This window comes from Pseudopipra pipra, chromosome W, assembly GCF_036250125.1.
Source record: "Pseudopipra pipra isolate bDixPip1 chromosome W, bDixPip1.hap1, whole genome shotgun sequence".
Classification (NCBI taxonomy): Eukaryota; Metazoa; Chordata; class Aves; order Passeriformes; family Pipridae; genus Pseudopipra; species Pseudopipra pipra.
Window position 1 is genome coordinate 7,433,938 of NC_087580.1, and position 16,769 is coordinate 7,450,706.

The window sequence follows — 16,769 nt, forward strand, 5'->3', positions numbered from 1 at the left end:
AGTCAAAGTCAGCAACGACCCCCAAGACCCTGAGGGTGTTAACTGGCCCCACTGAGGGTCATCACTGAAGAGACCAGTGAGGTCCTGACTGGTAAGCTGACCATCCCTTGGGGTTGGTGAAGCAGGAAGTCAGAGGCAATGGCTACAACTGGAAATGTGGGGGTGGAACAGTCCCAGACCCACCAAGGCCCTTGGTTGTCACTGCCCCAGACTGTCCTACTCTCCCCTGTGCCTGTGCTGTTTCCCTGCACACTTTAACCACCCCTCTGCTTCCCAAACTCACTCTTACCCCAGGATGTGCCAAGATTTACTGATATCATTCTACCCTCACTGGTTGCTGCTTTAAACACCAGTCTGTCATTACTTTAGGATTTCCCCACACCTCTGAGTTTCCCATAGCCCATCCAGTTCTTTTAAAGCCCAATTCATGCTCTTCTATCATCCAGCGCATCCCAGCCCAAACTCAAGCCCTCACTCCTCATCCCAGCACTGAAATAAATATTCTGTTTTCTCTCCCCTGTCCAGGTGATGAGGGGAGTGACAGAGTGTCTCTGGGGGAACCTGGCATCCAGCCAGGGTGTCCCCCCCACAGCCCCCACAGCTCCCAGGACCCTCTCAGCACAGCCATTCCCAAACCCCAACTCAACCCCCCTCCAACCTCCCTCCACCATGCCCCTCCCAATGGTGACAGGCAAGTCCCAGTTGCCTAGAGACCTCCAGTGATGGCCCCCCTCCCCCCAGCACTGGATCCTAGATGCCTGGGCCCCCATCCCCCAGTTCTGTCTCCCATCCAGTTCTGGGTCTCCCCCAGTTCTCTCTCCCCCAGTTCTGCATCCTCCCAACCCAGTTCTGTCTCTTCCCCAGTTTGGGACCCCCTCCAATTCTGGTTTCCCCCCCCCAAGGTCATCATCCCCCAGCATCACCCACAGTTCTCTGCCTCCCCTAGTTCTGTCCCCACCCCCCAGTTCTGTCTCGCATTCAGTTCTGTCCCCCTCCAAATTCTGCTTCCCTCCAGTTCCGGGTCCCTCCCGGTTCCTTCCCCCCTGCCCTAAAATTCTGTCTCCCCCCCCAGTTCTGTCTCCTCCCGTTCTGGGTCGCGGATTCCTAGGGCCCCCTGGTTCTGTGTGGGAAGTTTGTCACCCTCCCACCACAGGAAGGAAATGCGGGGGTGTGGTAACACGGGGTGACAGTGACAGTGACAGCATGGCGGCCGTGGGGCACAGTGGCATCATCAGCATTGTCTTCGGGGTGCTGTTGGCCGGTATGGGGGCACTTGGGGCCCTGACCCATGGGGGGATGGGGGTCTTTATCCCACAGCAGGGGAGGTGGGGAGCCCTGACCCACTGGGGGGGGGGTGGGAGCAGCTAGATGCCCAGATCCTTCCCATGCTCGGGGGAAGGAAGTGAAGCCCCATGTTGGCGCCATGAGGCCTGATGATGGGTGCCCCCTGCTTATGGGGCTCAGCGACCTGGGACCCCCAGTTATGGTGCTCAGAGAGCTGGCTTCCCTCTGTGTGCTCGTTTGGGAGGGCTGTGGGGGGCACGGGGGCTCCTCTCACCCCTTCCCCCTCTCTTGCCCCATAGCACTGCCCCACATTGGAGCCTTCAGCATCCACCCGGTCCCACATCGGGTCCTGACCCCCGGCCAGGGCCGGAGCTTCGGGCACCAGGTGTTGCCGCTGGATGGGGCCCGGTAGGAGATAGGGGGCCTGGACAACTGAATCCCCCAGTTGTGGGGCCCCCCTGACCCCAGGGATTGGGGGTCCCGGGTGACTGGGACGCCCTGACCCCGCCCCTCTCTCCAGAGTGCTGGTGGGGGCCCCGGCAGAGGTGGGAGATGGGGGGCGGCTGTTCCAGTGCTCGGTGCAAAGTGGGGAGTGCCAGAAGGTGCAGCTGGAAGGTGGGAATGGGGGCATTAGGAGGGATTGGGGTGCCATTAGGGGTGGGTGTGGGGTGAAATTAGAGGTGGGGATGGGCTGGGATTACAGGTAGGGTTGAAGTGGAATTAGGGGCAATCTGGGTGAGATTAGGATGAGAGTGGGGTGGGGGTGGGCTAGGGAGAACTGGGAGTGGGTGGGGTTAGAGTGGGGTGAGATTAGGGTGGGATTGGGATGGGATTAGGGATTGGATTAGGGTTGGGGGTGGAAGGGATTTGGAGATGGGTTTTGAGTGGGAGTGAGGTGGTACTGGAGTGGGATTAGGGTGGGATTAGGGTGGGGGTGGGGGTGTGGGTAAGGTGGTTTTAGGGGTGGGTTTGGAGTGGGGACAGGATTAGGGTGTGATGAGGATGAGATTATAATAGGTGGTGGGGTTGGGAGGGGGTGGGGATGAGGTGTCATTTAAAATGGGGGAGGGGTAGGATTAGGGCAGGATCGAGTCTGGATTAGGATGTTCCCCATCCCCAGGGAACAGCACCCAGACCCACATAGGAATGGCCTTGGCCCGGGATGGTGATATCACAATCGTGAGTCCAACAGTTTCCCCACCCAGGGGAAGGGGGGCCCACCCCCCCCCCTTCCCCTCAGCTCCACCCCTTGCCCCTTTCTTCCCTCTCCCCAGGCCTGTGGCCCTGGCTCAACCCACGTCTGCGATCGCAATGTCTACACGAACGGGGTCTGTGTCCTGCTGGACCCCCAGCTGAGAACACGGCAGGAGCTGATGCCTGGATACCAAGGTGAGGAGCCTGCCCCAGAGATGGTCCCCCACCCCGTGGAGAACAGGGTCACCTCATGGTTGACCCATGGTGGCCATGATGCTTGACCCTGGTGGCTGATCTGTGGTTGACCCAGGGCTGACCCATAGGGACCATGGTTGACCCATGGAGGCCATCATGGACCCACAGTGACCCTGGCTGACCCATGGGGCCATTGAGCCATTCCCTGTGCCCCCCCTACCCCGGTGCTGACCCCCCAGTGGCCCCCCCTGACCCCAGGCTGCCAGCGGGGCCCGGTGGACCTGGTGTTCCTGTTCGATGACTCCAGCAGCATGAGCACCTCCCAGTTCAAGGCCATCCGGGACTTCATGGTGGATGTGATGGAGAAGCTGCAGAACACCTCGATCCATGTACGCCCCGGGTGGGCGTGGGCAGGGGTGGGAGTTCAGTGGGGTGATGTGCAGGGGGAAATGGTGTGGTGTGGGGCCTACAGGGGCCAGTATAGGGGATGGGGGCCATAGGGGGCACTGTGGGGGTGGGATCTATAGGGGGGACTATGGGGACTATGGAGGCACTGTGGGGGATGGGAGCCATAGGGGGCACTGGGGGGGGATGGAGGTGGAGGCTATGGTGGCACTGCGGGGGCAGGAGCTATAGGGGGCACTACAGGGGCATGGGGGGATGGAGGCACTGTGGGAGGGAGGCTATAAGGGGCAGTGTGGGGGATGGGGGCAATTGAGGGCACTATGGGGATGGGAGCTACAGGGGGTACTGTGGGGATGGGGTCCCTGGGGGCACTGTGGGGGCAATGGGGGACTATGGAGGGCTCTGGGCCCACGGTGGGCTGGACACTCAGAGCAGCCCCTGTGGGCAGTTCGGGGCGGTGCAGTTCTCGGACAGGGTCCAGACCGTGTTTACGCTGAAGGAATTCGCGGCCCGGCCACAGCCCCAGGAGCTGCTGCAGGGCCTGGAACAGCGCGGGGGCCTCACCGACACCTTCGCTGCCATCGGCTTCGTCGCGTGAGACATGCCCTGCCCCGCAGCTGCCCCACTGCCCCCCGCTGCCCTCCACTGTCCCCCCCTGTCCTGGCCACCCCTTATGCCCCACACCATCCTCCACTCCCTCTCGCCACCCTGCAGCACTGCCCTCCTAATGCCATCTCTGTGCCCCACTGCCACCCCCACAGCAGGGCAGCACCCCCACTGCTGGCCCCCAGAAACACCCTGATCCCCATTGCACCCCACTGCCACTCCCCACTCCCCCTTTGCCCCACTTCTGCCCCAGCCCATTGCACCCCACTGACTGCTGCCCCTGTGCACCCCTGCACCCCACTGCCAACCTCCAGCACCCGCCTGTGCTCCACTGCTGTCCCTTGGCTGCTCCCCACCACCCAGCACCCAATTGTCCCCCTGCTGTCCCCCCACTGCCCCTCCTCTGCCTCACTACTGCTCCACTGTTGCCCCCCTGCTGCCCCCCCAGTGCCACCGACTGAGCCCCAGTGCTCCCCCAGCTGTGCACTGAGTGCCCCCAGCCCCCACTGCTGCCCAGAGCTGCCTTCCAACACCCTCAGCACCCCCCTGTCCTCTGAATCTGCCCCGTAACCACACCACAGTACCCTACTGCCACCCCCAGCCCCCAAACCTATAGTGACCCCCCCAGCCCTCCCTGCACCCTCCACTGTGTCCCCAGCCCCCAATTACCCCCAGCTCCCACCACACCCCAAAATCCCCAGTTACCCCCAGGCCCCACTATCTCCCAGCCCCTCAACCCCCCCCCCCCATCCCCCAGTGCCCCTGCCCCCCAGAACCAGCCCCAGTGCCCCCCACCCGCCCGGTGCTCCCTGCTGCGGCCCCATCAGTGCCCCGTGGCTGCAGGAAGGAGCTGTTCTCGGAGGAGGCGGGGGCGCGGCCGGGGGCACGGCGGGTCCTGGTGATGATCACTGATGGTGACGCCACCGACCACGACCCAAAGGCCCTGGACGCGGCCGAGGAGCGTGGGATCCACCGCTACGTCATCGGGGTGGGTGGGCAGGGGTGTGGCCGTAGTGGGTGTGGCTGTGAGGCCATGATGGAGCTGGACATGGTGGGCACGGTCAGGTGTTGGCGTGGTTATGGTGGGACTGGTAGTGGTGTGGGCATGGCCATTGTGTGGGAGTGGTCATTGTGTGGCTGTGGTCATTGTGTGGGTGTGGTCATTGTGTAGGCATGGCCATTGTGGGAATGGTCATGACTGGGTGTGTTATTGGGTGGGAGTGGTAAGTAGGTGTGGTTGGGGTGACGTGGTCACAGTGGGCATGACCAGTGGTGGGTGCAGCAAGGAGTTGTGGTGGTGGGTGTGGCCAGGAGAGGGTTTGGTGGAGCTGAGCGTGGTGGGTGTAGTTGATGTGGGCATGGTCATGAGTGGGCGTGGTCAGGTGCAGCTTAGGGGTGTGGCCCTTTGAGGGCGTGGCAAAACAGATCACAAGTGGATGTGGTCATGGTGGGATTGGCAGAATGGCTCACGTGGGTGTGATCATAGTGGGCGTGGCCCTGGGTGGGCATGGCTGTGGCTGCCCCATCCTGAGGTGCCGGGATGGGGAGGGTGGGAGGTGGATGGAGGGGATGGACAACATCCACCCCCCACCCCAGCAACACCCACCCCTCCCGGCACAGGTGGGGAACAACTTCAACAGTCCCGACACGAAGCGCTACCTGCAGCAATTCGCCTCCGGACCCGGCTTCGTGAAGGTGCTCGAGAGCTTCGAGCGGCTCCGCGGCCTCTTCCAGGAGTTGCAGGCGCGGCTCTACGACATCGAGGGTACCCCGGCACCCCCCACTTCCCCAGTCAACATGTCCCCCTCCCCAGAAGCCCGACTGCAACATGGAAGAAACCCCAAAATTGGCTGGGGGTTGCACCCCACCTGCCACCCTAATTAACACCTTCTTTCCCAATTAGCCCTTCCCTCACCCCAATTAACACCTCCCCCACCCTCAAGTCTGATACCCTCCAGTTCCCTCTCCCCCAGTTAACCTCCCCCCTCCCCATCCCCCCAGGTACCACCCAGCTGCACAGTTTCCACTTGGAGATGTGCTCCAGCGGGATCAGCGTTGATGTCATCCAGGTGGGTTGGGGAGAGAAGGGTTGGGGGGGAGGGGTATCCTTGGCTCACGTGACCCTCTCCCCTCCCCCCAGGGCCGGCGGGTGACAGGGGCAGTAGGGGCTGATAACTGGGCGGGGGGGCTGCTGGAGCTGCTGGAGCTGCAGGAGAACGAGACCTTCGTGCCCAACCCCCACCCAAAGGAGAGCAGGCCCGAGGGGTACCTCGGTGAGAGGGGTTAATTAGAGGGGAGAGGTTGATTAGGGATGGGGGAGGGATTATATGGATGGAGGAGGGGTCAATAGGTGTGGGGAACGGGAGTTAATTGGGGGGAGAGGTTAATCAGGGGGATGGAGTGGGGGAGGGGTTGAATGTGTGGGACATGGGTTGAGAGAGTTGGGGGAGGGGCAATCTTGTGGGGGGGAGACCCTGGGCTGGAGGGTTCAGCACGGGTGGGAAGTGGGATCATGGTGGGGGTTCAGACCCAACCAGGAACCAGGTGATAATGGTGACCCTAACCCAGGGTGACCATTGGGACCCCATCCCAAAGCTCAGAGTGACCAGGTCATCACGCCTTGGTGACCACCTTGACCCTGGTGACCCCAGGCCAGGGACACGTGGTGACCAAGGTGACCCCAACCCTGGGGACCAGGATGACCCTGGTGACCCTGGTGCCCCACTGCCCCCCAGGCTACGCCTTGGCCGGGTTGCGCGTCCCCGGCCGGGCGCTGGTGGCTGCAGGTGCCCCCCGTCACCTCTACGTGGGCGGGGTCGTTCTCTTTGAGGTCCCTGAAGCCACTGGGAACTGGAAGGTGCTGCAGACCCTTGAAGGGGAGCAGGTATGGGGGGACAGGGTACTCCTGGGTGTCCCCACTCCCCCCACGTGACACAAGTGTCCCCTCACAGGTGGGGTCCTAATTCAGGGCCGCCCTCTGTGCCATGGGTGTCCCCACCCTCTCCCAGGTGACACGTGATCCCCATGGCTGCTCCCACCCCCCCATTGACACGTATGTCCCTCCACAGGTGGGGTCCTATTTTGGGGCCACCCTTTGTGCCCTGGACCAGGGCGGGGGGACAGTGGCACTGCTGGTGGGGGCCCCCAGCCACTACGATGGGCGCTGGGGAGGACGAGTGCACCTGTACAGGTGGGAGGAGGTAAGGGGGGCACCCCCACCCCGGGGTCACCACCAACCCCCATGGCCGTGGGGGACACCAGCCCAGGGACGTTGGGTGACTGTGGTAACCCCAAGCCAAGCCCATGGGATGGGGGTGACCAGGAGGACCCTGACCCAGGGAGGGTGGAATGAAGGTGACCAGGGTGACCCCATCATGAGGAATGTGGTACTAGAGTGATCAGGGTAACAACAGCCAAGGGTGACCAGGACGAGGGTGACCAGAGTCCTGGCAAGACTGGGGTGACCCCCAACCAGAGATGTAGGGTCACCACAGTGCCACCAGATTGGCGACCATGGGGTAACCACAGTGACCCCCACCCAAGGTCCATGGGATTGGGGTTGGCCAAGGGGATCCCCATAATGTCTTTGTGCCCCCAGGATGCCCTGCACCCCTCTGGGCAGCTTTATGGTGCTCCAGGTCACCCCTTGGGCCGTTTCGGGGCATCACTGGCCACCCTGGGAGACCTGGACGGTGACAACCTGCCAGAGGTGGCCGTGGGGGCCCCGCTGGAGGATGAGGAGCGTGGGGCTGTCTACATCTTTTGGGGGCATCCCGGGGGAGTGGAGCTCCATCCCCGCCAGGTGGGACCTGGGGACAAGGGGGAGCAGACCCCCACCAGGGGAGGGGACATCAGGGGCTGAGCTGTCCTCTCCCCCCTCAGAGGCTGCAGGGGGACGTGGTGGCCCTGGGGCGTTTTTTCGGACAGGCGGTGGCCGGGGGCCTGGACCTGACGGGGGATGGGCTGGCAGACATGGCAGTGGGGATGGAGGGACACGTCGTGGTGATGAGGTGACATGGGGGGACACAGGGGACGCAGGGTGGAGGTGAGGATATGGGGACATGGGGATGTGGAGGTGGGGACAGGGATGGTGATGGGGACATGAATGTGGGGTTGTGGGGAGAGTGATGGGGGCACGGGGTTGGAGACAAGGACATGGGGGTGGAGGTGGGGACACAGGGTGGGAACACAGGGACCCAGTGGGGTTGGTGAGGGGAATGGAGATGTGGAGACATGGGGATGGGGACAGATGGTAATGGAGTCATGAAGATGGGAATGTGGAGGTGGGGACATGGGACAAGAACATAGGGACATGAGACAAGGACATGGAGACATGGGTGGTGATGGCGGGATGGGGACATGGGGTTGGATGAGGACATGGGGGTGGGGACAGGGGGATGGGGACACAAGGGTGGGGACAGGGACATGGGGATGGGGACACAAGGGTGGGGACAGGGACATGGGGATGGGGACATGGGGGGTGGAGATGCAGGCATGGGGACACAGGGATGGAGACATGAAGGCAGCAGTGGGGACAAGGGCATGGGGGTAAGTCGGGGGGGGGAAGGGCACTGGGGAGATATGGGGTACATGGAGGGACACGGGGTGGTGACACAGCCAGTGCCACCCCTGATATGTCCCCTCCCCCATGTCCCCTGCCCTGCAGGTCCCGCCCAGTGCTGAGGGTCACCACCAACTTGACCTTTGACCCTCCCGTGATCTCAACCCGCGGGGTCGACTGTTCTGATGTCACCATTGTCACCATTGTCACCCTCCAGCTCTGCCTGCACCGCCCAGGTCCGGGGAGGGGTGCCGGGGGGGGCTCCAGGAGGTGCTGTGGGGGTTACTGACTTTTCACCCTGACACTGACCTCCAGGTGACCTGCTGACCCCCGTGACCTTCCGGGTGGATGTCGACCCGCAGCGGGCACAAGGTCGGGGGGAATTCAGGGAGGGGCAGCGGAGCTGGGACGGGGAGATGCAGCCAGGGCTGAGCTGCCAGAGCAAGGAACTGAGGGTGCTGGTAGGGACCCACTCCTGGGGCCAGGATCCACAATTAGGGGTGGGACCTACACTTGGGGGGTGTGATCCACACTTGATGGGGATAAGATCCACACTTGGTAGGGAGGTATCCACACTTGTAGGGGCGGAATCCACACGTGGAGGGGTGCAATCCACACTTGAGGGGGTGGGACCTATACTTGGAGTGTGGGACCCACACTTGGGGGGCCGAGATCCACACTTTGGGGGGAGGGAAACACATTTGTGGGGGTGGAATCCACACGTGGAGGAGTGGGATCCACACCTGGGGGGCAAGATCCACATTTAGGGGGTGAGATACCACTTTGGGGTGGGGTGGGGCACACAATTTGGGAGGCAGAACCCACACTTGGGGGATGGGATCCAATTTTGGGGTAGGGGTGAGACCCACATCTGGGGGACGGGACCCACACTTGGGGGGCAGAGGGGAACCAGTACTTGAGGGGAAGAACGTAGTTTTGGGTGTGGAGGACCCACACTTCCAGAGTGTGGCTGGGGTGTTACCCCCTACTTCTGGGGTGCCCCCCAACCTTATGCGCCTTGTGCCCCAGCCCTGCCTCGAGGACTTTGTCACCCCTATCCGTGCCAGTGTCACCATCGCCCTGCCTGACAGGGACCCCCCAGGGCCCATCCTGCCTCCCAGCACTGGCCCCACCTGGGTCGAGGTAACACCACAGAGGTGCTGGGATGTGGGGCACGATGGGTGGGGTCCCCAAAATTAACCCACCCCCTTCTTTCCCTGCCCCATAGATCCCCTTCGAGCAGAACTGTGGGGACGATGAGGTGTGCGAAGCCGACTTGGGGGTCAGGGTGATGCTGGGGGACGCAGCTGTTTTGGGGGTTCCCAGTGCCGAACTGAGGGTTCAGCTGATTGTGGACAACAGGAGGGAAGATGCTTATAAGGCGGCCCTACAAGTGCAGCACCCCCCGGGGGTCTCCTATCGGTGGGCCCGGGCCAGCCAGGTATGTGAGGTGCCCCACATGGGGATCCCAAAATATGGGGGGAGGGAGGGAAGGGGAGGGACAGGAGGGTTTGGGGCCCACAGATCCCAGCCCCCCATCTCCCCCCAGGCCTCTGCCCCGGTGCCCATCACCTGCTGGGACGCTCAGGGCGCCGAGGGGCAGCAGTGGGGCCTCTCCTGCAACCTCAGCTACCCCATCCTCCGTGCCGGCTGGCAGGTGAGATCTGTGGGGCCACGCCCTGGGGCCGGGGGTCGCTGTGGGGTAGCCCCCCAAGTCACCCCAACTCTGCCCAACGCCAGGTAATGGTGGAGGTGACCTTTGACCTCCAGCAAAATGCCACGTGGGGGAAATCCGTGGGGCTGATGGCGACTGTGAGCAGGTGGGATCCGTGGGGTGGGGATGGGTCCGTGGAGTGCTGTGGGGCAGGGAGGTGACACCTGTGGGTCTTACCTGTCCCATAGCGAGAACGAGCCCAACATCACCCTCGGGGACAACACAAAATCCTGGGATGTCCCTGTCCACTTTGTCCTCGACCTCGTGGCCTCCTGGTGAGCCCCACACATTCCTGCTCCATGGATTTGGGGGGGCCCAGGCATCTGGGCCCCACTGATCCCCACCTGCCCCACACACAGGCAAGAAGACTCCACCCCCCACCTCAACTTCACCCCCCCCCAGCCCCACAACAAGACACTGCGGCACCACTATCGGGTGAGCCCCCTGAGTGACCCCTCCCATCCCTCTGCCCCACAGCCCTTGCTGACCCCCAGCTCTGCCCCACAGGTGGAGCTTCTCCGTGCCCCCACCCCGGGCAGCCCCAAAACACAGGCGACGCCCTTCATCCTCCTGCCCCAGGTGCTGCCTCACGGTGTGGCCGTGGCTGCCCCCCAAGTGCAAGTGGTGAGTGGGGGGCTCTGCCCCATAGGGTGCCCCTCTGAGCCCCTCCCTCCCAGATACAAGGGGTAGGACCCCCTTCCCCCAACTCAACCCCTGCCCTCCAGCTGACGCCTGTCCCCCAGCTCCCTCCTGCCCCTCAAAAGTCCTTCCTGCCTTCTACTCCTCCTTGAACCTGATGTGATCCCTATCCCCCAAATAACCCCTTCCCTTACTGACCCCTTGATCCCTGCCCCCAGTTCACCCCCCTGCCCCCAATCCCCCTTGACCCCAGCTCCACCCTTGTCCCCCAACTCACCCCCTGCCCTGCAGGATCTGGGGGGCCCTTGTGTGGCTGTGGAGCCGCAGTTGGGGGACGCTGTGGGGCAGGAGCTGAACAGGAGTATCGCTGAGGTGAGGGGGGTGGGGGGACCCCAATATCGGGTAGCAACTGGGGTGTACTACAGAGTGTGGGGGGACTCCCATACAGGGGTGCTCTGAGGCAGGGAGATCCCAATGAGGGGGTGCTCTGGGGCCCCCCCAGTTGTGGGGCACTGCAGAGTGCCCCCCTCATGGTGGGGGAGGGGCAGGGCCCTAACTTTGGGGTCCCACCCCTCCCACCCCCAGACTTGCTCCACCCCCCACCTGAGGCTGTTCCGCTGCCCCCCGACCCAGCTGACCCCGGGGGTCCCTGTGGGGGTCACCGTCAGCGCTGCCCTGCGGCCCCTCCCCCACAGCCAGGTACCCCTGCCCCCACCCCTCCTCCACCCCAAAGCCTCTCCCCCTCTAACCCCTCCCCCACCACAGGGACCTGCCCACTCCCACTTTTGCTCCGCCCTCTGGCTCTCTCTGGTCCCGCCCTTTCTGGCCACGCCCCAATTCCTCCGAGCTCAGGTAATGGCGGGGAGGGGCTCTGGGTCTATAGAGGGAGGGGCTCTGGGATGGGGAGGGGTCTATTTGGAAGCCACGCCCCAATCTTCTGTCTACAGGTAATTGTGGGGAAGGGGCTGCCCCATAAATTGGGGCAGCCCCTCCCCCACGCCTGACCTTGACCCCTCCCCCCCGTTTTAGGGGGTCACGGAGGTCGAACTGCTGTGGGAAGTCAACCCTCTCCCCGGCTATGTGGGGGGAGGGGTGGGGGGGCTACTCCTCCTCCTCCTCATCGTCCTCGGCCTCGCCAAGGTGAGGAGGGGGGCTCTGTGAGTGGTGGAGGGGTGAACCCCTCTTTTGGCGTGCCCCTCCCCTCCATTCTTACCCTGCCCCTCCCCCACAGTGCGGCTTCTTCCAGAGGAATTACCGGGAGCGGATGGAGCGGGAGGGGCCAGAGGAGGGGGAGGGAGAGGGAGAGGAGAGTCCCCCGAGTGGGGAAACCCCCAAAGAGGGGGACTCACCCTCCTGACCTGCACTGCCCCTCCCTCACGGGTTAAAGTGGTTCTGGGCCTCTCCCCCCCCAAAGGGGTTTCCAGCCCCCCCTCACCCCAATAAAAGGCTCTCAAGCCCCTCCCCCACCGTAACTGCTCCTCCCATTGTCTTCACTGGTTTTACTGGGAAGCCCTGAGAAAAGGGTGAGGGGGGGGAGAGGGAAGGGTCATGACGCTGCCCCTCCCCCTCTCCAAGCTGGTTCTGAACACAGGGGAGGGGCCCAGGGTTCATTAAACCCCCTGCAGCACATTGCCCACCCTCCTCCCTCCTTGTCTGGCCTGTACCAGCCCCAGGGTGGGCGCAGGCCCAGGGAAATGCCCGAACCCCTGTGCCTGACACAGGTGAGGGGCACCTGAAATCCGAGGGGCTGGAGCGTGTCCAGAGCTGGGAACAGGGCTGGAGAAGGGGCTGGAGCACCAGGAGCAGTTGAGGGAGCTGGGCCAGCTCAGCCTGGAGAAAAGGAGGCTCAGGGGGGACCTTCTGGCTCTGCAACTCCTTGACAGGAAGGGGGAGCCGGGGGGGGGTCAGGCTCTGCTCCCAGGGGACAGGAGGAGAGGGAATGACCTCAAGCTGTGCCAGGGGAGGGTCAGGTTGGATGTCAGGAGAAACTTCCATGGAAAGCATTGTCAGGCATTGGAAGGGGCTGCCCAGGGAGGTGATGGAGTCTCCATCCCTGGAGGTGTTCAAGGAACTGGATGTGGCACTTGGTGACAAGGGGGATGTTGATCACAAGGTTGGACTCGATGGTCTTGGATGGATTTTCCAACCTCAGTGATCTCGTGATTCTGTGAACTGGGGTGTGTAGTGGCCCACTGGAAGGCAACTGGGAGGTCTGGATGGACAACTGGGATGTCTAGTGAGGGAAACTGGGAGGTTTTATGGGGTCAAATAATTGGTGCGCTGGCCCACTGGGGGGCAATTGGGAGATCTGGGGGGCAACGCCCCCAGGGTACCCCCAAACCCACCCAGGGCTCCAAACCGTGGGGTCCAGGATGTCAGTGAGGATGGCCCAGGGGTCGCCAGGGCATCACAGGGGCTCCTTTCCTAAAGACTTCTGCTGCCATGTTCCCCTGTATGATGATGTCATCGAGGTACTGCTGGTGTTCTGGAGCATCACCCTTCTGTAGTGCAGCCCGGATCAGTCCATGGCTGATGCTGGGGCTTTGTTTCCACTCCTGGAGCAGTCAATTCTGGGGGTACTATACACCCCTCCTGGTGAAAGCAAACTGTGGCCAGCACTCTGCTGCCAAATGAATGGAGAAAAACATGTTTGCAATGTCAATGGTGACACCACTTGGCTGCCTTGGACTCCAGTTTGTATGGAAGCTCCAGCATGTCCAGCACAGCAGCACCCAATGGTGGGGTGACTTCATTCAAGTCACAATAGTCCAGTCAGTCTCCATTCCCCACCAGACTTACCCACAGGCTAAATGGGGCTGTTGAAGAGTGAGTGGGTCTTGCTGACCACTCCTCAGCTCTCCAGTTCCGGGATCCTCTTGTGGATGGGGATCACCAAGTGTCGACTGGTTCAGTACTGGCAGCAATGTACTGTTGAGGTGGCAACTGGCACCTGCTGTTTGTCTACCTTCAAGAGTCTCCCAGCAGAAGGATTTTGTGACAGTCCAGGCAAGGTGTTCATTCGCTTAATCCCTTCTATCTCCACAGCAGCAATTCCAAAGGCCCATCAATGTCCTTTTGAGTCTTTGAAGTACCCATTCCAGAGGTAGCCAATGCCTAGGATAATGGGGCATCTGGGCCAGTTACAAGGGGGTGTTTCTGCCAGTCCCTCACGATCAAGCTCACTTCAGCTTCCAACATTGTCTTGAGACACTCCTGTCACCCCAGAAATGGAAACAGTCTCTGGTCCCACCTGTCCTGATGGCGTTAACGTACACTGAGCACCAGTGTCAGCCAGAGCCTTGTGTTCTTGTGGGTCTGATGTGCCAGGCCATCGGATCCACACAGTCCAATAGACACGGTTGTCCCGTGCCTCTACCTGGCTAGAGGCAGGGCCCCTCTAACACTGGTCTTGGTTATGGCCATCACAGCTCTTTCCCTGTGAATACACATGGGAGGTACCTTCTGGCGGGTCAGATCCTTGCCCATGGGAAACCTGCACTGCACTTACACTCACTGACTTCCTTTTTTCTCTCTCCTTCAGTTCTTGTCCTCGGGCTGCCAGGGCACGGGTAGGTTTCCTGTCCCACTGTCTCTTGTCTTCCCCATGGTCAAGTAGGAAGGACCACAGCTCAGTTCATGGGGTCTGTCCCCTTTCTCTAGCTGGAGGTCATCTGGCTCTGACCTCAGAGGCTCTGGTTCACAAAGCTGCCACATGGAAACTGTTCTCCTTAATCTCTCCTCTGAGATTTTTCTGTTCATCTTTTGCCTCTGCATTTAGTGCCTCAAGACTCTCAATCAATGTCCCTGCAGTAGAAATAAGGGCCTGTAGTGGGGTATGGACCATGCCACCGTACATTCTGAGTTTGTTACAGAGCCCACTGTCTCTCAGTTTCCCTCAGAATATGTAGACACCAGGAGACTGGATGGCCCCTGGCGTGAAAGGCTCCACCACATCTGTGACGTGCACCTGACCCAGTTGGGGTTGCTATCGGGTTGCCTGTCCCTTCTAAAAAGTACCTCTAACAGTGCCATTTCCCTCAGGCATAGGATCCCTTCCTCCATGGTCTTACAGGCCACTTTATGATGATGCTCCTGCAGGCGGTCCCTGTAAGCAAACTTCTCTCACAGCTTGTTAGAAGCTGTGCCCAGAGAGAAAGGGATTTTGATTCCCTCAGAAACACCTGGTCAATGCCCACATCCTGGGCCAGAGATCCCAAAAACCTCGTTTCGGTGCCATCACGTTGCAAGCCTTCATCCATAAGGTCCCAAACTCGGACCAACCAGGTCAAAATGGGCTTGCTCGGGTGTTAACATCTTTCTGCAGACTGCAGAGGTTGTCAAAGGACAGGGACTCAGTGATGCTCTCTGGCTCTGGGTCTGCTATCTGTGAGGGTGCTGCCTCCTCATCATCGTCCACCGGACAAACTGATTTGGTCTTATATTTCCTTTTTTTGGATAGGGGCAACTTCTATTGGCCTGGACTGTTCTCCTAGTTTAGCTACATCCTGAGTCACCATGGTGCCAGGTGTTTTACTCTCTTCCTTTTCCCCCTGGAGGTGCTGCACCAGACCAAGCAGATTTTGGTAGGCAGTGGCCAAAGCCCCGCATGCAACTACCACGGCATTTCTCCCTCACAGATCTCATTACTTTTGTGGGATCCTGGAGTTTTTCAAGGGTGAACTTCCATGGCATTGGAGCAGAACAATTTTCCAAGAACTTACCCATGTCCTCCCACAACCTGTGCCACTCAAAGTTTTCTGCCCCTGGGGTGGAACATGTTCTCGAAGGATCCTTCCCTAGCTTCGTAAATAAGATAGGCCATAATGACACAAGCTTGCAGACAAAGCACAAAGGTATCTCTGGCATCTAGAGAGAATTTAAACTTCCCCAAAGCTGTTGTAGCAGACCTGAATAGGAAATGGGTGAAGAATTGGGAAAAAAAGCTCCCCTGCATTTCTCCCCAAGGCTTGATGCCAATTATCACTAACCCCCAGAGGTAACAGGTTAGGCGAGGGCAGGAAGACAACCTTGAAAATACATTCCACATGAGACCTACAGCGTTGAATTCACAGTGTCATGAATCCAATGTAGGAAATCAACAATAGCCACAGCTGTCTTGGTTTGAGGACCCAGGTCAAAAAACCTGCCTATGAACCCATATGCTTCTGCATGAATAGGTATCAGAAAAACAAAAAATTGAATAGCATGATGCCTACGGGGTTCTATATCCAATACAGAAATGGATTACCCAAGAACTGTTATTCTTTTTCCAACTTTTCTCTCGATGCCTCACTTGGGCACCAAGATTTTGTTTTGGTTTAAAGACAAATGTCAGTCAAAGAAGGCAGGAACCTTCCTGGAATAGAAAGAAGACCCCCCCTCCCTCCAAAGTATTATAGCTTTAAAATTAAGAGGCTTTCAGGCAAAAATGTAGGGTTCTTTACTATATATATATAAATAAATATATACTAAACAAATAACAACACTGTAAGAGAAGCTTTCAACCAGCTGAGTAGCACGTTCCCTTTCGGTGCAGTTGTAGCCACACCAAGCAGGAGTTTTGGATTCGGAATGAGAATGGTGCTGATAACACACCAATGGTTTGGGTTTTTTTCTAAGTCGTGTTTATCCCGAGTCAAGGACTCTTTTTTTTCTTGTCTCCTGCTCTGCCACTGACGAGATTCACAAAAGAAATTGAGAGGGAGCACAGCTGGGTCAGGGGACCCGAACTGAGCAAGGGGATATTCCACACCATGGAATATTATGCTCAGGATACAAACTGGGGGCAGCTATCTGGAAGGGGCCTATCTGGGTGTGGGCAAAGGGGTCTGGCATCAGTCTGCAGGTGGTGAGCAATTGCACTGTGTATCACTTTGTTTTCTCTTTCTATTACCATTATTATTATTATCATTTACCATTATTATTGCATTTTACTTTATTTACAATTATTAAACTGTATTAAACATACAAGTTTTACTTTGGTCCTTGTGTTCCCTGTATCCCTGCCCACCACATGTCCCTCATGTCCCCACTGTTGTGGTTTTAAGCCCAGCTGGAAATTAAGCCCCTCGCTATACCCCCCCCCACTTCCCATCCCTGGTGGAATGGGGAGGAGAATCAAAAGGACACAGGGAGTGGGGATCCAGGGGATGGCGGGATGAGGGACCCACA

General features: G+C 59.9%; 1 protein-coding gene across 1 annotated transcript; it reads left to right on the forward strand.

The window, feature by feature from the left end:
• The first annotated feature begins 1,154 nt into the window (after nt 1-1,154).
• Nucleotides 1,155-11,997, forward strand: LOC135405913 (integrin alpha-L-like). The gene is made up of 29 exons (XM_064640453.1): nt 1,155-1,261; nt 1,584-1,692; nt 1,805-1,899; nt 2,405-2,463; nt 2,559-2,673; nt 2,932-3,062; nt 3,527-3,672; nt 4,528-4,672; nt 5,305-5,449; nt 5,686-5,753; nt 5,825-5,957; nt 6,420-6,568; nt 6,753-6,884; nt 7,283-7,486; nt 7,567-7,694; nt 8,351-8,481; nt 8,561-8,706; nt 9,275-9,388; nt 9,474-9,686; nt 9,795-9,902; nt 9,986-10,065; nt 10,148-10,234; nt 10,319-10,394; nt 10,467-10,583; nt 10,890-10,970; nt 11,184-11,297; nt 11,364-11,450; nt 11,628-11,738; nt 11,830-11,997. The coding sequence occupies exons 1-29, from the start codon at nt 1,204-1,206 to the stop codon at nt 11,953-11,955; spliced, it is 3,408 nt and encodes a 1,135-aa protein (XP_064496523.1). The 5' UTR covers nt 1,155-1,203; the 3' UTR covers nt 11,956-11,997.
• The last annotated feature ends 4,772 nt before the right edge of the window (nt 11,998-16,769 follow it).